Below are 25,448 nucleotides of genomic sequence, written 5' to 3'. Positions count from 1 at the left end.
TATTAAATATTTTTGTTGTTGTGGAGGAACATGAAGAAAACTGGAACGAATCTAAAAATAGATTCGGCTTGCTTGCGCAGCTGAAAACTTGAGATATCGGGTTGAGTTTTTGTAATGATAAACTTTGGTGTACAAACACATGCGAGATCCAGGCAACAAACAACTGGTGGGAGCAGGAGAGAAAGCTACACTCACAACACCATGACACCTTTCTAACGGTCTGTATCGGGGTGTCCGGACAGTACAATGTACACTCACAACACCATGACACCTTCATAACGGTCTGTATCGGGGTGTGCGGCAGTACAATGTACACTCACAACACCATGACACCCTTATAACGGACTGTAGAGGGGTGTGCGGCAGTACAATGTACACCTACAACACCATGACACCCTTATATCGGTATCGGGGTGTCCGGACAGTGACACCCTTATAACGGTCTGTATCCTGGCTGGAGCAGGAGAGACACCTACACTCAAAACACCATGACACCTTCATAACGGACTGTATCGGGGTGTCCAGACACATTAAATAAATAATCCACCCTTGTGTGCACACAAGTTCAAGGTCGCAGGTCAAGCTGGGTGGGTGTGATAACAAACCTGGACACGGCTAAAAGAGAAACAAGAAACGATGCCCGGATGTTGTAAGATGTGGGTCAAATGACCTGTTCACCTAGGCCACCCCCCCCCCCCCCCACCTTCTTATAACAACGACACGAAATATATTTAGTAACCTCTTTGTGATCTATGTATAATGTTTGGGTATTATGAGTGTGTATTTTTGCACGTACTTGTGTATGTATGTTTGTTTATAGGCTTGTAGGAATCTAATAAAAAACACAAACTGACAACTACATGACAATCTAGTTAAGTAAAACGACAACCAAATGACAACCAAATGACAACCAAACGACAACCAAATGACAACCAAATGACAACTAAATGAACTCACCAACTTGTGGAGTTCCTCCTCATCTGTGATGTCATCATATGAAGGCATTGTGGGTAATTTAGGGGCGGGGAGGGCGGACTTATCCCTCTGAAAAATGAAATAAAATTGTTATGATAGGTCTTTACCTGGGTACCATGGATGTCACTATGTCATGTCATATAGGTGGCAATGTCATTGGTTTGTACACGTATAGATGTCACAAAAATGACATGTAACCCAAAAAATGACGGAGTGAGTTAAGCTGTGGAATGAATTAACTGGACACACACAACTATTTCAAAATCTAGTGTCCGGCAATTGACCGCGTGTCTTCTTGATAGGATTAAGATTATCAATAGAAATTGTACTGGAAGATTAAGCGTAATTACATCAATAATACGAGATTATATCGGCATAGATATTTATAGTAATTAACTCTAAACTTGAACCACAACCCACATCAATAAATCCTAACACTAACACTAAAAAAATTCTTAGACACACAAAACAACAACAGAACACGCCATAGAATCAACGTGCATGTATGTGTATGTGTTTTTGTATGTAAGTGTGTGTGTTTGTACACGATTAAATGTCAAACATCATCAACTGAGTGTTTAAACTGAACACATAAACACGGCATTATTCCCAGCCTAAGGATCATACCGGCCAATTAAACAAATGTAAACAACACGTAATGAGCTGTGACGTCAGAAGTTTCACCAAATGGCTGGGTATATTTAAACACGCTCAGGAAGACACGAGTTAATTAAATAATATACACACGTTGTAAACAAAGTTACTCAAAAAGACATGGGTTGATTAAATAATATAAACTATAAACACATTGTAAAGAAAGTTACTCAGAAAGACATGATTAAATAATATACACACACGTAAAGAAAGTGCTAGGATCGTCTTCTCCCCACAGCTGTATCTAACCTGAACTCACTCGCGCTACACACAAGCGCACGTGTAGGGTGTGTTGTACCAGCACAGCACACCTTTCTACCGCTCACAATACCAGCACAGCACACCTTTCTACCGCTCACCATTTACTACAGACCCGCGCCATTTTGTTGCTAATGTCAACATAGACAGAATGTCTGGTAAAGCAGACAACTGTAGCCACGACACGGTTTAAAACTGACGTTTACAAAGTTGGTCATTCATTGTACTCCACGCTAAGGTGTTCCATAATCAGCTGTAAAGACTAGGTCATTCATTGTACTCCACGCTAAGGTGTTCTACCATCAGCTGTAAAGACTAGGTCATTCATTGTACTCCACACTAAGGTGTTCTACCATCAGGTGTAAAGACTAGGTCATTCATTGTACTCCACACTAAGGTGTTCTACCATCAGCTGTAAAGACTAGGTCATTCATTGTACTCCACACTAAGGTGTTCTACCACCAGGTGTAAAGACTAAGTAATTCATTGTACTCCACACTGAGGTGGTCTACCATCAGGTGTAAAGACTAGGTCATTCATTGTACTCCACACTAAGGTGTTCTACCTCAACCCTCCAGGTGTAATGGCTAGTCTACGACACAGACCACAATGTGAGAACCTCGAGTTCATAACAGGACACGGGTACTTAGTGAACTACATGGGGACCACTGGCTCCTTCAATATTGTGACAGTTTGCTGACAAGATGGCTGACTGTGTCGTCTGCTAACAAGTTCTATCAGACACCAGGGCCCGTCACGTGACTAACAATGTTCACAGCTCCAAACGCGAGCAGCTCTAGGTTTAAAGTGAAGACGTTAAGAGTTGAACAAAGGAAAAGTATAGAGGCTAGAAGAGAAACTCGTGCTAGAAGGTCTGAGTCAGTGACTTCTGTAAATGTAGAGATCACCAAAACTTGACATGTCAGGACGGTATTGACAGTGACATTGTCAAGTCATATACGGTGACAAGAACAATTCTCTGATCGATTCATTGTAAGGTTAAACCTCCTTAGATATCTCACAACTAGAATGTATACACACCTTTACTCACTGCGATTTAACAAAAACTACTTATGTAGATCCATGGTGGGTTCAAGGAAATAAAAACAACGGGATCATATCCCAAGTATCACCACTGAGATCCAAGTATCACCACTGAGATCCAAGTATCACCACTGAGATCCAAGTATCACCACTGAGATCCACTGATCCTATGCCAAGTATCACCACTGAGATCGACTGATCCTATCCCAAGTATCACCACTGAGATCCAAGTATCACCACTGAGATCCACGTATCCCCACTGAGATCCAAGTATCACCACTGAGATCCACGTATCACCACTGAGACCCACGTATCACCACTGAGATCCACGTATCACCACTGAGATCCACGTATCACCACTGAGATCCACGTATCACCACTAACGTTCCCAGATCCCAGCCGTCGAGTCAGCAGAGAGCGGCACTACTCACCAGAGTCGGTGTGTGCACGAGCAGGACTGGGGTCAGAGCTCACAGCTGGTTCCCACTTCCCCCCCACCCCACCCCTCTCTACCTGGGGAGCTGGGGGACCCACAATGATTCGTTTGTTTTCAAAACTCTAGGTCACGTGACGGCATCAAAAGGGGGAGGGGGAGGTTGTGGTAGTAGTGGTGGTAGTTGTAGTAGTAGTGGTGGTAATATTAGTAGTGGTGGTAGTAGTAGCAGTCGGGGTAGTGGTGGTAGTAGTAGCTCTACCTGAAGCTCTACCACACATTCACATTACAAAAAAACTTGAACAAAAATTATTGGAAACATTAAAACGTTACAAGCCAACTCAACAAAAACATGATACTCTGGAATCATCCAAAGAGAAAGTGTTTAACGTGTTCCACAACAAATGGCCAGATTTACAGGCCATCAGCAGATCCAGACCACACCAGGTGCCGGCTGGCCAGATTTACAGGCCATCAGCAGATCCAGACCACACCAGGTGCCGGCTGGCCAGATTTACAGGCCATCAGTAGATCCAGACCACACCATGTGCCGGCTGGTCAGATTTACAGGCCATCAGTAGATCCAGACCACACCAGGTGCCGGCTGGCCAGATTTACAGGCCATCAGTAGATCCAGACCACACCAGGTGCCGGCTGGCCAGATTTACAGGCCATCAGCAGACCCAGACCACACCAGGTGCCGGCTGGCCAGATTTACAGGCCATCAGTAGATCCAGACCACACCAGGTGCCGGCTGGCCAGATTTACAGGCCATCAGCAGATCCAGACCACACCAGGTGCCGGCTGGCCAGTTAGGACCACTCTACTCCCAAAGGTTAGCGGGTACAGAACCCAACTAGACTGACGCGAGATATAGGGCAACTTGTTTACAAACACAGGCGATAGGAGGGGGGGGGGGGACGACAGGCGCGGGAAAGTTGGGTTCTGCTAGAGGACAGCACCAACACGGAGCTGTTGGACTTTTTACATGACGTCATCAAGTTTTCCGGAGGGTGGGGGTGGGTCCTAGCGATGGGAAACAATTTAGAAGCTATAATGTAAACAGACTTCACTTTACACCTTACTCTTTAGGTTAAGCTTACATTTAAAATATTTTCTAAAGCGTCGCGTAAAGACAGCGTATTTGGTTGATGTAGAATCTGAGCACGAACACACACAGCAACACACACAGCAACACACACAGCAACACACACGCCTACAGTACACAACTCCTGCCTGTAAGGTCATACACTTTCATCCTAAGTCTACTTTGTTACATTTAGTTCTGTAAGGTCAGACACTTTCATCCTAAATCTACTTTGTTACATTTAGTTCTGTAAGGTCAGACACTTTCATCCTAAGTCTACTTTGTTACATTTAGTTCTGTAAGGTCATACATTTTCATCCTGTCTACTTTGTTACATTTAGTTCTGTAAGGTCATACACTTTCATCCTAAGTCTACTTTATTACATCAAGTTAAGCGAGTTATGAAGATGTAACAGATGGTAGTTTTGTATGTAAACGTAATATTTAATATCGATACTGACTTTAAAAATATCTCCCACGGTTCTTTATTTGGACGCTGCACCTTACTCAGTGTACTAATATACTCAAGTATCGATACTTTCAACCGTAGAGTGTAGACTGGCTTACCAAAACAAAGTTATAAACTTCTAAAGACGAGAGCCATAACAGTTCATAGATACAGCCACGAGTAGAACAGTATTAAAAATATTTTTCTTGTAATTTACCATGTGGACATTTTCATCAACCCAATGCCATAGTCTCCCCCTCCCCCCACTTGCCCATAATGCCATAGTCTCCCCCCCCCCCTCGCAACTATCTACACCTTCAGTATGTTTAACCTCCACCATCAGGCCAGAAGTATCCTCCCCCCCCCCATGACGTACTACAACATTATCAATGGAATCAGACAAGAAATCAACTAAAAGAAAATCTACCCCCCCCCCAAAAAAAAAAAACCAACCCTGCTGTTCTCAAGTGCTGGTAAATAAACCCTCGCCTATCTCTCGTCCATTGAGTGGTGTATCCCCAGTGCCGAGATTATTGTTGGGCCACGTATCTCGCGAGCTTTGTTTTTACATCATTTACCTACTCTACTGCCTCCTTCCTCCTCCCCCCCCCCCGCCGACCTTTGCTAAATGCCGCGACCTCATGTGTTCAAACACACGGATATTAAGACTGGAAACAAACATTCAAAATGTGAAACAAACAAACTTTGGTGAGCTCAAATCTACCCCCCCCCCTTCGTAACTCAACTAACGGGCGGAAATTGGGGGAAACTAACCACATATGCATTCAGTTTAGTTTCTCATCTATCTATCTATCCATCCAACCATCCATATATCCATCCACATATGTATATACATATATATATATATATATGTATATATATATATACATATGTATATACATATATATATATACATATGTATATATATATGTATATATATATATATATATATATATATATATATATATATATATATATATATATATATATATATATATATATATATATATATATATATATACATGATGCATATGCAATATATATACAAAGCTGAAAAAAGCTAGTGAGCTAACAAAGCAGTCAGCAGAAGAAAAAGACCTATTGTCTAAACTGATCAAAAGGTCACACACTACTTGAGCGACACAAGAAAAAACCCTCGTCTTAAGCTCAGCTGTTCATTAAACGCAATCGCTGACGTAATCCGTGACGTCACGTAGACGCCATGATGCTTACAACTGCGCCCACTTTGACATCACGCCAGGGTGTAATGACCCGTACATAAACGACCGCTGACACCCCCGTGTGTAGCGTGAAGGAGTGTGTACTACGCCATCAGATAACACAACCTGCATCATCAGCATCTGTCCGGTCAAAAAGAAAACATCCACCAGACATCCCCATTACACTCCACCCATCCACCACCTCCACCCAATGTAACGAAATCGTGTAGTATCTCAACATCGGTCAAACTAAATATCTTGTCTTCCACGTTCCTCTTGTTCAAATATCCCATAATTTCATGATCAAATATTCTAACAAGCTGGGCCAACCCACCTGGATGAGCACTAACACCCGAGAAAGAAAACAAATATCCGCTCACACAGGAATTTGGCAGCGGAGTTTGGGCAGGAATCGTCTTCATGAGCCAGCTTAGACGTGCATAAGGTGTAAGGGAGACAACGGCGGAGGAACAATAATAGCTTCCCTTTGATATTTACAGTCCGCTGGCTGAGGTAATGATTGCTTTTACAGGAAATGTTGAGGTGTGTCTTCTAGGGGGTGTGTGCAGGGTGCTAAAAATAGGTGCAATTGTTGGGTGTTTGTGCATGGTGCTAACGGTAGGTGCAGTGGGTCGATGCAAACTGGGTTGATGCTAGTGCAGGTGCTAATATGGGTGCTTAGTGCAGGAGCCGTGTGCCAAGATTAAAACGTCACTATTGGCTGTCTGGATGCTCGGGTCTAAAACTCAGTGCCAGCTAGCTCAGTACTCAGTAAACTACCCTCAATGCAAACCAACTGTGTTGGCTTACAGAGAGGATAGCACTTATTAAACTTGGTATCGTTCAGAGTTGATGTTCAGTACTTGGACTAGCGAGCTAGACGGGGTTAAGTATCGATACCCAGCTAACCCTTATCTAACGTAAAGCGATAACACGTGATTTTCTATGTTACCTGTACTTAACTCATCCAGTCACGGAGACCAAGGGACTAAACTCTAGTTCACTTGTTAGATTGATTTAAAATGCACATATTGACGTAGATCACACGAAACTTTCACCCACCAGAGTCAAAAGGAAAATCAAGCTTACAACCATGGTTTTTTAACAATACTAGTCAAACGACCCGTTGGTTAACGCGCCTATATATCACCAGTATTACATCTGTCGTATCCACTTGATTAAAACTTGATCAAGAGAGGCAACACGGGGATACAAAGTTAATTAAACCAGACACACATCTAAAAATAGCGCAATAGAGAGTATATCTACTTACCCAAAAGTACGAAAAAATATAAAGGATCACACAAGGGAGACAATAAAGGGGAAGCGGCTCTTGGAATGGTAACGAGTGACTCCTATAATCCCGAGCCCAAACTGAGTGAAGATATTTCCTTGAGTGAAGTTTCCAGACGGAACACGCTCTCGTTATTTCACTCTCAGAATTTTTTTTTTAAAAGTGAAAAATGCGGCACCGAAACTAAGTAAAGAAGGTCGGGGGATGAACGCGTGGCGCTAATCTCGACTGCAGCACGCAGGTGAGCCACAGCGGCCTATCTAGGTACGGGATACTCACACTTACCTGCTGGTCTGATGAAAAACGCTCCAAGATTTTCTCCGTTTTCTGCTCACGGTGGAGCTTTCAGGTAAACACGCACGTTTCCGTGGGGTGGGGGAGGTAAACTTTAACGGACGGGGAAGGGGGGGGAACCTAACGACCGAGGATAAAAACGAAGAAAATTACAGTTAAACGTGAAGTTTGGGCAAGAAGAGGAAAAAACGAAGGGCGACCGTGCACACATTTTACTGGTGAAGTTGGAGGAGATATCGTGGTAAACACGTTTTTCTAAACGGTAAAGTACGTGAGTATAGAGGTGGCGGGTGGGCTCTGTGAGCAGGGCGGGGGGGGGGGGGGGGGGGGGGTAAACGGAAAAAAAGTCACAGGAAAAAAAAACACAGAAAAAAAGTCACAGTTTTTGCTAGGAAAAAAAGTCACAGAAAAAAAGTCACAGTGGAAAAACTTTATCGGAAAAAAAGTCACAGAAATAAAGTCACAGAAAAAAAATCACAAAAATCTTTTTAGAAATATTTTTATTAATTTGTTAAGAATTGTAAAATTTTGTATGTTTATTGTTGTGGGTTGTATTTTTTTATAGCATAAATTATTTATAGACGCTAAAAGCATTATGATTTATAACAATTGTAAATAAAATTACTCTAAGATGATTAACACAACAATCTCAACATGTGTTATGTATTTAGTTAAATACGCGGTTGAAAAGTTAATTATAAAAGAAATTTAGGCACATTTTGGCGTAGGCTATTCTCTGGTCGGCCTCTCCTCAGTAGGCATTGTCCGAACATATTTTGTGTTGTTGACGTTATGCGTCATCGACAGCCTTTGAACCTTGTCGGCTTTCTGTTTTGATCCTAAGTTTTGTTATGTAATGAGCGTGATAAATGTGGGCAGTAAAGGTGGTTGAACTAATCATAACTATTGTTGCCATGAGTTGAGGGCAGCAAGTCAGATGAACTTACCATTTCACGGTAATTTAATATTGGTATTTAAAAAAAAAAAACAAGATGAAAAACGTGGACTTTGGAGCATTCTATTAAATGCTACTAATCTTAAGTTTAAAATAATTACAATCTACATACTTCATAATAAATATTTTTAGATGAATTATAAAAATTTCTATGCGTATAAAGCCTAGACACATTACATCACATTTCATTATTCCTAAGTTAATTTGCACTCTCTAAATATTTAATACATAAAAGTATTAACAAATATCATGCAAATATATATTTGTGACTTTTTTTCCTGTGACTTTTTTTCCTGTGACTTTTTTTCCTGTGACTTTTTTTCTGTGTTTTTTTTTCCTGTGTTTTTTTTTCCTGTGACTTTTTTTCCTACAATCGGGGGGGGGGGGGGGGGGTCAAAGTTTGAATGAAGGTTATAGGTTAGCTGTGTTTAAAGTACTGGGCATTTATTTTTATTTGCTCTTTAAGTAACTCTCTTACAGAACCCCCTACCCCTAACCCACCCCCCCGCTCTCTAGGGAAATATCTTACAGACCCCCCCCCCCCCCCTTAGAGAGAAAGAACGAAAAAAAAAAACCCGTTTAGATAGTGTATATTTTAATCTGATTAGTTCCCCTTCTACTAGAGTAGAAAAAAGGGAACACGGTAGGCGACAAGAGAGGAAGTAACAGCAGGGTATGATGGGAAGGACGATAGTTGGAGAGTGGATGGGAAAGGGAGAAAACTTTGTGGTCATTTCTACTGGGTCTAGCAAACTAGCTGGACAAAGCTGGTCAGGTCAGGCTAGCTGGACAAAGCTATGTCAACTCCAGTAAGGCTAGGCTACGCGTACCTTAGCAAGAAGGACCGTGCCTACAGAACCAGGCTAGAACCTCAACTATCCACTGATTGCGTAGGCTTGAGATAACCAGAAAAAAAGTTGCCATAAATCTTTTTGTGTAAGACAAGATCGGTGACGTGGCCGCGAGAAAAATCAACTTTTGAACCCTATCGGCGAGACGTTTTCATCTTGTAATCAGCCAGATAAATTGTATTTAACGTCTGCCTTAAGGTGGAAACAAGGAAGCTACAGACAGCAAGATGAGAATCAAAGGTGATCCAGGGGGAGGGCTAAAGCTCGTCATAAATTGGAACTCTCGAGAAGTGGAGGTCGTACTGTCTCGTGAGCTCCAGGTGTTGTAGAGGTGCAGGGCCCAAAACTCTAGTAAACAAGTTTAAATTTGGGTAATCTAGAAATCAATGACGTGATGTATTCAAGCACATAACATATAGATGTGATATAGGCAAGGGGTGAGAGCAAGACAATTAAATATATGATGTACGGTGAGGCTATGTGATTGATGTTTGTAGCTGAAGTAGAGTTACTGTAACCTTGTCTCGGCATAAGATGGATGTTTTGATCTGTTTGTAGCTGAGGTAGAGTTACTGTTGCCGTGTCTCGGCACAAGATGGATGTTTTGATCTGTTTGTAGCTGAAGATGGAGACACAGTTACCAGAAGGCTGAGTCACGTGACACACGAGGTTTGTATTGACTGCATGAAGCAGCTCCGTGAGTATTGGGGGCGGGGAGGGGGGGAGGTAACCACATCCTGTTCACAGTGAGCCTGATCGGTGTGGATAAACTCACCCCGACATTATCTATAGGAGAAAATACCTGCGCGAGAGATTAATGCTGCCGACACAAAGTTTGGTTTAGGCTTTCAATGAGGTTTTGAGTAGATTTTAAACTTTGTTGTTTTTGTCTAGGTTTTAGACCGTTGTAAGATCGTGGGTGGACTTTAGACTTTACTTTTAGGGTTTGGGTTGTTTTAGACTTTCTTATGAGATATTGGATAGACTTTATTGTCAAGTTTTAGGTAGATTTTGGACTAGGTCGTTAGGTTTTTTATAGACTTTAGACTTCACAGTTAGGTTTTGGACAGAATTAAGAATAGCGTGAAGACTTTTACGAGGTAAAAATGTATGTAATAAACAGCAACAGCTTGAAAAAATGCACAGAAAATCACTACAACAAAAGAATTCTGAAGATAATTTTGCTTGCAGGAAAAAAATAAAAGTTAATGAAGTTGATTTTTTCCCGCTCAATGTTTACCTCGCTTGTCTACAAACATTAGCGTCGACCTCTGCAAGTTTTATAACCAGGAGCCACAGTTCTAGGAACGAATCCACCTCAGGGGATTTTAAAGGGGTCTGGTTATATTCCATTAAACACCAAATTTAAAACACTTAAAAATTGTTTTCTGTAAAGTAATTCTGTACTAACATATACCACATCGTGAGTAGTCAGACGTGTTGACGACTAGTGTTAAATAATAGTAGATTTACTAGGTTGTGATTGTAAAATGGTTGTTTCTACAACCATTTAAGGGTTGTTAGCTGCATTAATTTGTTACACTATATTTGAATATATATCACCTAGAAAAAAAATGACTAAGAAAAAAGGTAACTGGGTAAACTTAGGTAGCTTGGCGAAGTTTGAGAACTTGAGAACCACTGGAAGTACTCAACGTGCCAAAAGACTTGGCTCAGCCTCAACAAATTCAAGGGGAGATAATAGAAGGTGGCTGAAAGAAGGGAGATAATCCAAGGGGGCCTAAAGACAAAACGATAAGGGTATTCGGGGATGAGAGGGTAATTTCGGAGGTAAATATTCCTATTAAAGATCATAAATTAGGGCAGCAGTGTGTGGGATATCTCGCCATACCAACCGTCGTGTGATCGAGTCCATGTGGCTCCACACGCGTCTGCTGGGCGTGCTGCTGGGGTTTGTGGTGGGGTGGGGGCTGGGGTGGGGTGGGGGCTGGGATGGGGTGGGGGCTGGGGTGGGGGCTGGGGTGGGGCTATAACAATGTCAGGTGACATAAAATTGGAAAGGTAAACGAGATGGGTATTATGGGATGGGCTGAACATGGCGGACGATGACGTCTGAGGGGATCTGGTTTGGTAGGGGGTGGGGGGGGGGGAAGATTCCTACAGGTGAAAGTTTGTCCAGGTAAAGGTTGGACCAGGTAATGCTAGGTTAGTTGCACGGGTTTGATCCAGGAAAGTGCAAGTCTGATTTAATTTACTGCTATAAGACCCCTTTCACTGACCCCTATGTAATCACCAATAATTTAAAAATCTATCCAACGACTTCAATGTTAACACCTCTACTTTTACAACCCTTCCATTAACCCCATAATAAGACCCCTGCTGTCCCCAACCTTCCACTTACCCCATAAGACCCCTGCTGCCCCCGCCCTTCCTCTGACCCCATAAGACCCCTACCGTCCCTACCCAACCACTAACGTTACCCCACTCTATCAAAAGACGAGAAAGCAAACTAAAATCCGCTCAAATGTTGACTGAATTCAATCTAAAAATAGAAATCAAACACCACGCGAAAAAAATTAATGAGCACAGAGCCAAGGTTTAAACCAGTCAACAACATTGTGGCTTACTCATCAATCGTCTTAAGTAGACACGGGTATGTAAGAAAACTTTTTTTTTCAATTAAATTTTGTATGAAAAGATTGAAGCTTTCAGCAGAAGTCTGACGTGTGCATGCAGTCGATTCAAATGGTGTGTGAAATGTTTACTTTAACTGCAAACATGTGTTTTCAGATTGGTGAGTAAGAAATGTGTTTGTTTAGCAAACATTTCAGTGCATGACAGAAATGTTGGCCGAGAAGGTTTGCGCTGAATTCGTTGGCGATGTTTTAAAGTTGCTGGTGGTGGTGGTGGTTGTGTGTGTGTGTATGTGTGTGTGTGTGCAGTTCAACATTGGTGTGGGTGGGACTCAGGGTAAGCTGACTAGTGGTCCAGTGTGGTGAGCTAGTGGTCGAGTCTGGGACACTTACACATGTCAAGTATGTTTTATGATGACCCCCCATATTCTTATGCCAATTACCCTTTGACCTTTAGCTCATTTGACGTCAGGCGCCCTTAAAATACGTCATGTTTTATGTCAGCCCTACGTCACGTCTAATGTCCACAAGATGACGTGCAGGGCCCCACAAGAGGCGAGTTGTTTGTCTAGCGGAAGTGGATAATGTGTTGAAATAGCTGATATCATCGAGTCTCTAGCCACGTACAACAAACCTTTGTGGTGGCAACTTTTCGGGAAAACCCCATCTCGGCATGCAACGCTTGGTGCCAGTCGTTTTTTGTTTTTGTGGGAGATCTTGTACGGACGGAGACGTGTAGGAGAGGGAAGTCGTGGGGATTTAGGGGCCGCTATGGCGATGGTACAGAAGCAGAGCCCTTGACCATGTGAGAGGGGCCGAGAAGACGTGGGAGGAGCAGAGAAGACGTGAGAGGAGCCAATATATTGAGGGAGTGGGAAAAAGATGTGGGAGGAGATGTAATTATGTGGGAGGAGCCGAGATGTGGGAGGTACCAAAATATTATGAGAGGGGACGAAAAAAAATATGTGAGGAGCCGCAATAATGTAGGACGAGCCGTGAAGATCTGGGAGAAGCCGAAACTATATGAACGGAGCCGAAAAGATGTTTGATACTGAATCCCTGAGGCCAATGCCACTAAGTAAGATATTTAATGAGACGAGGTCTAATGTAATGTTAAAATCGCTACAAAAAATATAAGATACAACAATATTTTGTATTTAGTTTACAAACATCGTAATGACACACGCATCCTAATCTGAACATGTTGTTGTTTTAACACCCCAAAAAATAAATTTTATTTATTTATTCTATAGACAGGAAGTCTGGGGTCTAACCAGGGATGTATACCATCTGCTACCGGAAGTTGATATACCAGCTGGTACCGGAAGTTGATATACCAGCTGGTACCGGAAGTTGATATACCAGCTGGTACCGGAAGTTGATATACCAGCTGGTACCGGAAGTTGATATACCAGCTGGTACCGGAAGTTGATATACCAGCTGGTACAGGAAGTTGATATACCAGCTGGTACCGGAAGTTGATATACCAGCGGGTACCGGAAGTTGATATACCAGCTGGTACAGGAAGTTGATATACCAGCTGGTACCGGAAGTTGATATACCAGCGGGTACCGGAAGTTGATATACCAGCTGGTACCGGAAGTTGATATACCAGCTGGTACAGGAAGTTGATATACCAGCTGGTATCGGAAGTTGATATACCAGCTGGTACAGGAAGTTGATATACCAGCTGGTACCGGAAGTTGATATACCAGCTGGTACCGGAAGTTGAGTAAGTAGGTTAACTACGACAATAACAAGGCTAAAAATCGTTCACTTATATTCGTAGCGTACAGATTTTTTCTCAAGGAAAATTTTTTTTTTTTAGCAAAATATAGGGAGCTAATACAATCGCCGTCTTGGCAGTTTCCTAGGTAACCAACAGGTAACCAACAGGTAACCAACAGGTAGCTGGAAAGGGAAACAACCGGTTCATGCTGTTTTCTATTTCTAGAAGCTTCCAGAAGTAAAAAAAAAAGATACACGAGCAGATTGAACTCTACTCTCCACCTCCCTCCCCTACGCTAAAAAAACCTAGAGGATCTCGCGTACAGTTTTCGTAAAGCAATGAAACCCTACATACTTTTTAAAATTGTTGTGCTTAGATGAAGGATGACGTTGTAATTAGCTATGGGATGACCCCGTTAATTAGCCAGGTCTGGCATTCTCGTTTCTGTCTTTAGATATACTGGCAGCAAGCAGACAAGGGGTCCGACATGCTCGTCTAGGGCTCGACCAAATGTCACACCTCGTGACGAAATGTCACACCTCGTGACCAAATGTCACATCTCACGACCAAATGTCACACCTTACAGATGTCAAAACCCGATATTCAAATTGACATCAGGCTGTCACCTGTGAGACTGGTGATCTCTGGGTGGTGACTGAGGTGTGCAACATTTAGTCACTGACCAGTTAGCTGTCATTGTATAGAACTCACCAATTAGCTTTACCAGCAAACTCACCTATATCAGAGCCCCATCAATGACATAACACCGCCATCTAATTCAGAGCGCCACCTACACCAGAGCCCAACTAATTCAGAGCCCAACTAATTTAGACCCCCAATTAAACCAGAGCCCCAACTAAACCAGAGCCCCACCTAAGGCAGAACACCGCCAGTTGTTACAGTAGATCAACAGTCCAACACGTGACTCGCCCAGAGAATTACGAGACAATTTGTTTCTAACCACTTCACCGCTGAAATTGTTTCGTTATTTTGAAACTTTTGTTAATCGTGTAGCCCCGGTGGGAATCACAACTTTGGAATGTCTAATTATAGCAGGCAATTCCTATTCCAGAGTGTGCGCCTTGTTTCTGGCGGTGGTGGTGTGGGGGAGGTGGTGGTGTGGGGGAGGTACTCGTGTGGGGGAGGTGGTGTGGGGGCGTTGGTGGTGTGGGGAGGTGGTGTGGGGGCGTTGGGTTCTCATTTTACAAACAGAAACAGTCGGCGACCTATTTTAAAGTTCTCTATTGTGTACGTGCGTGGGACTTAATGTGTGTATCTCTAGGGGGGGGGGGTGTTGGTATAGGGGGGGGGGTGTAGGTAAAGGGTGGGGTATATGATGTGTATCTGTAGGTGGTGTCGGTACAGGGTGGCGTATATCTATTGTATGTCTAGGGTGGGGTGAGGTGTATGTGTAGGGGTGAGGTGTCGGCACTGTGTTGTATGGAATTTATGTTTTTAAAGCACCATGTTTGTGAGCTCCTTTGGATGTTGATAAACGTGTTAGGTGAACTGAGTGAGCTAAAAACTTCAAACTACACAGTTGGACTATAGCAGACTAGCGGTCCATATGACAGACAAACAGACTTATGGACTGACCAACAAAGGGTCATACCGACCACAGCACGTACCAAAATGATAAACAAGGTAATCAGGGATTCATCTTAGAGAAAAGAATTTGTTTTAAAATTATACGGGAGGTTTTTCAAATTAAAAAAAAATAATTTGAGGGATAGTCAGGCCGGAACACCTCTCAACACACGGGTTACGCAAGAATTACCTGTACACAGGTATTGCAAGCCAGGTAAACATGAGGCCGGCAGGTAAACATTTTAACACGGGACAGGTCAAGTATGGAATACCTGAATGTATGAGATGGTGGTTTTTTTTAAACAGAGGCAAAAACTGGCTTTTACTTTGAACGTTTTATTTTCATTATACGTCTCCGATAGATCGGACTCAATGCGACCAGGCAGTCAGACATATGGCTAAGTGAACTTGGACAAAATGACCCCTGACTCCGATCAATGTCCACTAGTGTATTGCTACCTGTAAGTCGTGCTTTAATAAAACTTTATCCATACTAAATCTGCCAGCGATTTTATAGCGGACGGCAAGACATGTTGGATTGATGGTTTGCCTGCGCTTGGTGAAGTTAAGCTGAGGTTTGGAATGTTTGTATGCATGTTTGGATGTACAGTACATTTGGTTTGTGCGTAAGTTTTTACCTAAGGATGTAAGTTGTGTGTAAATTTGTGTCTGTGTTTGGTTCATGTTTTAATTTCATGGTTATGCGCCATTGAGGCCATTGACTCCGATTTGAGCCTGCTTTTCTTTTTGGATTTACTTTCATAGCCTTTGTCCAACCAAGAACAAACTACAAAGCAGCAGTTGTTTGATTTTGGAGTTGTCTCTCCTAGAAGAGTGGCTGTCCCCAGCCTCATCTGCCTTGTTCGAACTCGAGACTTTTCGGTTAAGCAACCATGAGCTTTACCGACTCGACCACCAAAGGCAGGCGGTAGACGAGAGAGCGTTGACCCCTATTTTACACACCCACCCACCCACCGACTGTATAGAACCACAACTATCGTGAGAGCCCATGTTTACAGCACCCCAGCCTTACCTTGATGACCGTTGGCCTGGACTCCTGGGGAGGCAGGGAGTGCCACCTCCTGACCCCCACCCCTGTCGTCTGCTGGTCTCTGGACGCCGCCTGGTCATTCTGCAGGAACTGGCGCTGGAGCTGACCAACCCTGGACAGTTTGGTCACGGGCGTGTTGCTGTGCTCAGTCTGTGTGCTGGGTGATGCTGTGGATGTGTTGTTGTGTACCGTTGAAGATGCTGTTGGCGTATTGTCTATCCTTAGAGAGGATGAGGTAGACGTGACGGTGCTTTCAACTCTCGTGGATGCTGTTGACGTATTATCGTCTGTGTTGTTGTATGACCTCAAGGATGGTGATGCTGTTGATGCTGTGGTTGTGAGGTGTGACGATGAGGTAGACAACTGTTTATAAGATGAGGAACTAGATGACGTGTTATCCACAGAGGACGAGGAAGAAGATCCGGACAATGTCTGACTGTGTGAGGCGTCCAGTCGGGTGACCGGAGCTTGACCAATGTTGCTGTCACTGCTGGATAGATGTTTGTCAGGGGAGGTAAGAAAGTGGGGCGAGACGGACCGGTACCCGGGGATCAGATGCAAGGGCACTGACTCTGTAATCACTTCAAGGGAACCTGCTTTGGCGATGCTCTCCCTTGATGGCGACTTGCCCGGTTTGACGCCGGGCGAGCTGTTCTCTGGTGACGTGGCGCTGGTTCTAACCACGTGCAAGGACACAGATCTCGACAGATTTGTCGCCCTCGGTGCCGGGCTCGGGCTGAAGGTCAAGGACACAGGCGGGGCCTCGTGTTTTTTAAGTTCCAGACTAGCAGCACTAGCGAGGACCCGGTTATCGGCCCCAGATGTGTCGCGAGCTGTTGTTGACTGGGTTGTCATGGAAGTGGTCGTCCTGACGACGCCGACAGGTTGTGGGGCGACAATTCTCTCCGGCTGTTGTAGACCAGAGTTATCCACCTTTTCCCTGCTGACCTCTACAGTGCTCTGCTGGAATGTTCTGGAGCCTGGGGTAAATGTGTGCGACCTTTGGACAGTGGACGCCCTCTTAAGGACGGATGTGATGATGTCTGCAGGTTTGGGTTCTGCCCTGGGCAGGTCTGGTGTGACATCTGCAGGTTTGTGCAGGGTTGATGTGACATCTACAGGTTTGTGCAGGGTTGACGTGACATCTGCAGGTTTGGGCAGGGTTGATGTGACATCTGCAGGTCTGGGCAGGGTTGATGTGACATCTGCAGGTCTGGGCAGGGTTGATGTGACATCTGCAGGTTTGTGCAGGGTTGCTGTGACATCTGCAGGTTTGTGCAGGGTTGATGTGACATCTGCAGGTCTGGGCAGGGTTGATGTGACATCTGCAGGTTTGTGCAGGGTTGCTGTGACATCTGCAGGTTTGTGCAGGGTTGATGTGACATCTGCAGGTCTGGGCAGGGTTGATGTGACATCTGCAGGTTTGTGCAGGGTTGCTGTGACATCTGCAGGTTTGTGCAGGGTTGATATGACATCTGCAGGTCTGGGCAGGGTTGATATGAGACCTGCAGGTCTGGGCAGGGTTGATGTGACATCTGCAGGTTTTGTCTCCGCCTTCTGCAGCATGGATGAGATGATGGACACAGGTGTTGGGTCGGAGAGTTTCTTGAAGACCCTCCTCACCTGTGGGGGCGCCACTGTCACCTGTTCCTCCTGAGGTGCTCTGGTTTCCACAGCCTTGAGAGCTGGTAGAAATTAGGGGGGTCATTTAATTATTAATTACCCGCTTTTATCTTTTAGATATATATAGATGTACAGGTATATTACCGAACATTTTTTCTTATATTATTGCAATTTTGAAAAAAAAATCACTAAAAGTGAAACGTAGGCCTATTTAACTTATAAAAGTATTGATGTACAGCATGCACAAGTTAGAGAGTTGATGGGTGCTAAGGTAACCACAAAATGAGGACCACTGCAGTAATGTGATCACATCCTCACCTTGAACTGTAAGCACACAGCCACACGACCTCTCGCCAACCACATTTCTGGCCACACACTCGTATCTTCCAGAATCTTCTACCCCAGTGGCCAACACCTCTAGTCTGGCCACCCCGTTGTTGTAGGAGTGAATGTAATTGTTGGTCATCCCCAGCATGGCCCCGTTTTTCTTCCAGGCCACCGTTGGCTGGGGAACACCTGACACCTCACACCTGAGCAGCACACCCTTCCCTGGGGTCGTGGTGACGTCCTGTAAGCTACAGGTGAAACTTGGGGGTGTGGTCACTGTAGGAACACAGTTAGACAAAATCAATGCACACTTTAATTCTGATGTGTTACATCGTGAACTGTAACAAAAATTACATAAGACAGCCAGAGCCAAATTAACGAGTCTTTTAAATGTGTATCTTACATATATATCCAAGGCCAAAGTTCTACAGAGTTGGACATTTGATTACCTGGGCTGACCAAAACATTGTCATCCTTTACAAACTGAGATTTGGACTACGATCATTGCCAGGGAAAGCTGTATCGTGCATATTCAAATCAATACCTTAAATGTCAGACTGTGGTTTTTGTTACAGAAGAATCTGTTCTATTTGCTTTTGAAAATGGAATAGCAACCATATAATTTTAAGTCATTTTAAAAGACGGCAGAGACAAAACAAATATTGACCTTGAACTGTGACAAAAACGTCCTGTGTGACCTTGCCCCCAGAATTCTCGGCCACGCACGTGTACCTCCCAGCGTCCTCTGCTCTCAGACCTGTAAGGTCAAGGTTGGCCTGGCGTCCATCGTAGGCGGTGCTAAAAATAAAATTAACCAATCAGGACTGTTTTATCCCTAATGTATCCAAATAATTTTTTTTTGGATTTAAAAAAAATAGTTACACCAATCAGCAAGCGTATGTATTATTTTAATATGCCATTTTGTTTTCAGTACAGGTCTAAAATCAAATAAAAGTCTAAAAGAAAACTCCTAGCCAACCTGAAGCTTAGGTCCTGTGGAAGGTCTTTACCTGAAGCTTAGTGGAAGGTCTTTACCTGAAGCTTAGTGGAAGGTCTTTACCTGAAGCTTAGTGGAAGGTCTTTACCTGAAGCTTAGTGGAAGGTCTTTACCTGAAGCTTAGTGGAAGGTCTTTACCTGAAGCTTAATGGAAGGTCTTTACCTGAAGCTTAGTGGAAGGTCTTTACCTGAAGCTTAGTGGAAGGTCTTTACCTGAAGCTTAGTGGAAGGTCTTTACCTGAAGCTTAGTGGAAGGTCTTTACCTGAAGCTTAGTGGAAGGTCTTTACCCGAAGCTTAGTGGAAGGTCTTTACCTGAAGCTTAGTGGAAGGTCTTTACCTGAAGCTTAGTGGAAGGTCTTTACCTGAAGCTTAGTGGAAGGTCTTTACCCGAAGCTTAGTGGAAGGTCTTTACCTGAAGCTTAGTGGAAGGTCTTTACCTGAAGCTTAGTGGAAGGTCTTTACCTGAAGCTTAGGTCCTGTGGAAGGTCTTTGCCGTCCTTCAACCAGAAGACGTTGGGTTCAGGTGACCCTACGACCTCACATTCCAAGATCAGACTCTCCCCGTCATACACGGTGGCGTTGGTCAGCTTGGTCAAGAACATGGGGACCACTGTACTCTCAGATCCACTGGCTGGTAGATAGGGAAATCAGGGAGTCTTGATGTTTAATTTATAAATAACTAGACAGGGGAAGTAACTTATACTGTATTTGTTTATCTTTTTAAATGAGTTATGTTCCTAAAATACAAGCCACCTAACATAAAAATTAATGGTCCATTTTTATGTCAGCATCATCGTAAAACCTACCCAGTGGAAACTGGGTTGGTTGTTTTTTCATTAGTAAAAAAAATTCCTAGACATTCCTTTTCACACGTACTTATCTTTATCAAATTCCTCCTTATATGGCGTTCTAGTACTTAAACCCGTTTATCAGTTTGACAATGATACCCCCCCCCCTCCAGTAAACCACGACCTACACCAAAAACTTCCGTATTCTAAAAGAGAGTGGCAACTCTGACAATGACCTTGAGCTTGACCTACCCTTGACAATAAGCTCGCACGACGAGGTTTGAACCCCAGCCTCGTTCTGGGCCAGACACGAGTACAGCCCCGCGTCATCAACGTACACGTCACTCATCTCCAGCCGAGCCTCGCGCCCGTCGAAGCTCTGTCTGGCATCCTGCGAGTGCTTCTGGGGCACGCCATTCTTCTGCCAGGTCACGCTGGTGGCCCCCGTCACGTGACACGACAGCAGGACAGAGTTGCCCTCGGCCACGGTGACGTCACACAGGCCCCTCTCGAAGACAGGTACGTTGTCCGGCCTCCCTGGGTGGAGTAGAGCTATGTAAGCACTGGGATTAGGGGCTGCTAAAGGGGGTGGGTGGGTGGGGGGGGGGGGGGAGAGAGCTGAGTATGTGAGCACTGGGATTAGGGGCTGGTAAAGGGGTGGGGGTGGAAAGGGTCGGTAAAGTAAGAGGTGATGACGGCAATTTGTTTATGTAAAACTACAGGTGAAAATTGGAGGTATGTAATGGAGGGGTGGTCTAATTTCAGACCTCTTTGGAAAAACGTAGACATTAAATTTTAACCAAAATAGCTGAAAATGAATTAGCAGTTTTTTTCTTTAAAAACTTGATCTGTTTAAATTCGTCAAACAGTGGTTAGGGGAAATTCCGAAGTAATTTTTAGCTGTGTAATTTGCTGTCATGCGACCAGAGGTCCTGAAATCGTGTTTGAGTTTTAATCTCTGGTCGTTTGATTGAGTCATGCATGGCAAACAGGCGTCTGCTAAAGAGCGGGTAAATCTTGACGGGCGTCACGTGGTATGTTTTTTCTTTTAATTAATTAAACACACATTTGTGGTCTAAATTTAGACATTCAAAATTTACATTTGAAAGGACTCAACACTAGCTACCGCCACCCAACCACCCTCCCACCCCCCTTTTTTTCATTCACTTCACAACCTCCAAGGTCGCTGGTTGATTCAGGCTAATTAATAGATGATATGATTTAACACGACCAGACAGGCATGAAACTAGGGATAGGCATGAATATGGGGGGGGGGGGGGGGGAGGGGGTGAGAAAAAAAAAAAGCCGCGATGAGTGGTCGAGTTTTTGTTACATCTCACAACTACACCACTCGACGTGCCATCGGTTACCTCCCTTCCAACCTCTCCTGTAGCGGTACCTCCCGTTACCTGTCTTCTAACTACAAGTGTCTTCTCATGGTGACATGACCCCCCACTACCCTCAACTAACTTTCTTATTGACATGGGCCCCCTTCGGTATACTTGATTTTTATGACATAACCTCTCGTGTTTTATATCAACCTAATTTTAATGACATAGCTCATGACTATCTATCTACTATTGATGACTTGCCCCCCCCCCCCCCTCTCTAACTACCACACACCTCAACTTATGTTTAAATACATTTAACTTTTATGTTGACACAACCCCTACTTTGCTTAAAATTAAAGACATGACCCCCAGTACCTGCTTTTGATGACATGACCCCCCGCACCAACATTTAATGACATGATCACCTGTACCTACTTTTGATTACATGACCCCTGTACCTACTTTTGATAACATGACCCCCCTGCACCTACTTTAGATGACATGACCCCTTGTACCCACTTTTGATGACATGACCCCCCTGTACCAACAGTTGATGACATGACCCCTGTACCTAATTTTGATGACATGACCCCCCTATACCTACTTTGACATGACCCCCTATACCTACTTTTGATGACATGATCCCCACATGTACCTACTTTTATAATGACAAGACCCCCCCTGAACCTACTTTTGATGACATGACCCCTGTACCTACTTTGATTACATGACCCCCCCCTGTACCTACTTTTGATGACATGACCCCCCCAGCACCTACATTTGATGACATGACCCCCCAGAATCTACTTTAGATGACATGACCCCCTGTACCCACTTTTGATGACATGACCCCCCTGTACCAACAGTTGATGACATGACCCCTGTACCTAATTTTGATGACATGACCCCCCCTGAACCTACTTTTGATGACATGACCCCTGTACCTACTTTTAATGACAAGACCCCCCCTGAACCTACTTTTGATGACATGACCCCTGTACCTACTTTGATTACATGACCCCCCTGTACCTACTTTTGATGACATGACCCCCCCAGCACCTACATTTGATGACATGACCCCCCAGCACCTACTTTTGATGACATGACCCCCCTGTACCTACTTTTGATGACATGACCCCCTGCACCTACTTTTGATGACATGACCCCCCCTGTACCTACTTTTGATGACATGACCCCCCAGCACCTACTTTTGATGACATGACCCCCCCTGTACCTACTTTTGATGACAAGACCCCCCTGAACCTACTTTTAATGACATGACCCCCCTGCACCTACTTTTGATGACAAGACCCCCCTGTACCAACAGTTGATGACATGACCCCTGTACCTAATTTTAATGACATGACCCCTGTACCTAATTTTAATGACATGACCCCTCCTGTACCTACTTTTGATGACATGACCCCCCTGCACCTACTTTTGATGACATGACCCCCCTGCACCTACTTTTGATGACATGACCCCCCTGCACCTACTTTTGATGACATGACCCCCCTGCACCTACTTTTGATGACATGACCCCCCCCCAGCACCTACTTTTGATGACATGACCTCCCTGCACCTACTTTTGATTACATGACCCCCCTGCACCTACTTTTGATGACATGACCCCCCCCCCAACACCTACTTTTGATGACATGACCCTCTGCACCTACTTTTGATGACATGACCCCCCTGTACCTACTTTTGATGACATGACCCCCCTGTACCTACTTTTGATGACATGACCCCCTGTACCTACTTTTGATGACCCCCTGTACCTACTTTTGATGACATGACCCCCCTGTACCTACTTTTGATGACATGACCCCCCTGTACCTACTTTTGATGACCCCCTGTACCTACTTTTGATGACATGACCCCCCTGTACCAACAGTTGATGACATGATCCCCCTGTACCAACAGTTGATGACATGACCCCCCTGTACCAACAGTTGATGACATGACCCCTGTACCTACTTTTGATGACCCCCTGTACCAACAGTTGATGACATGATCCCCCTGTACCAACAGTTGATGACATGATCCCCCTGTACCAACAGTTGATGACATGAACCCCCCTGTACCTACTTTTGATGACATCACCCCCCTGCACCTACTTTTGATGACGACTCTACACTGTGTCCTTGCCTCCCCCACCTGGTTCTGACCCACACAGGTGTACAGGGCGGTGTCGAAGGTGGTGGCGTCTGGAATGGTCAGCGTGGCCCTGCCGGTCAGCTCGTCGTAGCGGCCAATGTAAAGGTCAGCCTCTGTGAGCTCCTGACCGTCCTTGAACCAGATTATGTGGGGCGTGTCGGGGAATTTGATGCGGCACTCCAGGACGACCTGGCGCCCCTCTAGGGCGTCCATGTCCTTCAGGGCTTGGGATACTTCCGGCGGTCCTGTGGAAGTAATATGAGCTGTGGTAGTAGGACTCGGGACAAGAATAGGACTTAGGACTTAAGAATAGGACTTACAAGAACAGAGCAAGGGACGAACAGAAAGGACATAGGACATCAGAATAGAACTTAGGACAAAAGAACAGGACTCAGGACTTGAGAATAGGACATAACATAATATGATCCAGGACATATAAAAGGACAGGACTTAAGGATAACACATTAGACAAAAGAATATAACTTAGGGCATAATATAACATCAGGACATAGAAAAAAAATCAGATCTGTGGTAGGGCAAATGAGGCATAATATATTCAGACATTTAGCAAACAACAAGGGCAGATAATTATATATAACAGTGTGCTACATCAAGCAAGACCTTGCCTCACATTTATAACTGCGCCATGAAAAGCTAATTTAACTCCGTCAAACACAATATTTTACATTTCCGACAATCACAAATTTAAATTACCCGTAGATCTACAGAGAGACGACAGCGATAAAAATCATCACTTATGTAACAAAAGACGAACAAATAAAACTGATTGCATAACGAAAATTAAAATCGTGTATCAACACTGGGGCTATGTGTAGATTGTGTGGGCACGGAGCTTGGGTAAAGATGGAGCTTTAGGTCCCCGGGGCAGGTAGTAGAGAGAGGGGGGGGGGGGTAATTATGTTAAGTCAACTTCAAACAGAAGTTTATGAAAACTGCACGGCGGGACGTCTTGTGTAAATTTGGAAAAGGTTTCGCTGGGTTTAAATTAAAGGTCAACTCAACATAGATGCTTCACCTTTTTTTACATAATGGTTGATCCCATTAAGGCTAAGTACACTTTAACTTTTGGGTACACGGATGTGGTGAGGGGGGGGGGGGGTGGCAGATTTAGTAAAACTACCAACAGCAGACCTGCGATGTAATGTTATTACAAACGGCCATTACTTAAATGGGTAGTGTAAATGGGACAGTACCTGTTGTTACCTGCATCACAGGGGAGAGAAGCGTGACATGGAACACACTCACAAATTTAGAATTACTCATCATGAGGTGTCACATAAAAATATAGGTCCCGACTTGCATTCCTTTGATGGCAGTTTTTGAAACAGGTTCGACAACCCACGACTATATTTAACTTGCCTACAGCTAGTCCATTGAATAATTACATTCCTATTCTAAAACTCTACTACACTGAACACAAAACGTTTGAAATTGACGTAAAACAATTATTTGCGATTGTAAACAGATTGATATTAATGGGACGCAATCGTGAAATAGTAGATAATCCAAGGACAGACTAGCACAGAAGACTACCCTAGACCATGTCAACCCCTGTAGGATGACGGAGAGTTTAAATAAGCAAAGGATCAGACCAAAAGGTGGACGTGATGTCCAGACGTGGTCAGGGATTAGGGCCAGACCAACCCTGTGACTTCCTTCTCAAAGTTTTTGTTCTGGACATCAACAAAACCAAAGATTGTTTACACAACTACCGGCTTGGTAATGT

The 25,448-nt window shown here is 44.1% G+C and overlaps 1 protein-coding gene across 1 annotated transcript in view; it reads right to left on the bottom strand.

The window, feature by feature from the left end:
* The window catches only part of LOC131955918 (serine-rich adhesin for platelets), a gene marked incomplete at its 5' end in the record, with an annotated part of 58,827 nt that overhangs the window by 16,549 nt on the left and 16,830 nt on the right, over positions 1–25,448 (bottom strand). Inside the window, 7 exons of the mRNA XM_059320237.1 lie at positions 958–1,044; positions 16,457–18,159; positions 18,416–18,700; positions 19,092–19,222; positions 19,885–20,053; positions 20,463–20,747; positions 23,662–23,946. Of these exons, the coding sequence (XP_059176220.1) occupies positions 958–1,044; positions 16,457–18,159; positions 18,416–18,700; positions 19,092–19,222; positions 19,885–20,053; positions 20,463–20,747; positions 23,662–23,946 (2,945 nt within the window). The remainder of the gene's footprint in view (positions 1–957; positions 1,045–16,456; positions 18,160–18,415; positions 18,701–19,091; positions 19,223–19,884; positions 20,054–20,462; positions 20,748–23,661; positions 23,947–25,448) is intronic.

Source organism: Physella acuta, unplaced genomic scaffold (genome assembly GCF_028476545.2).
Source record: "Physella acuta isolate Inbredline_101_S28 unplaced genomic scaffold, ASM2847654v3 ptg001115l, whole genome shotgun sequence".
Taxonomy (NCBI): domain Eukaryota; kingdom Metazoa; phylum Mollusca; class Gastropoda; family Physidae; genus Physella; species Physella acuta.
Note: the sequence above shows the minus strand (reverse complement) of the source record. Positions and strands in the feature narration are given on the sequence as shown.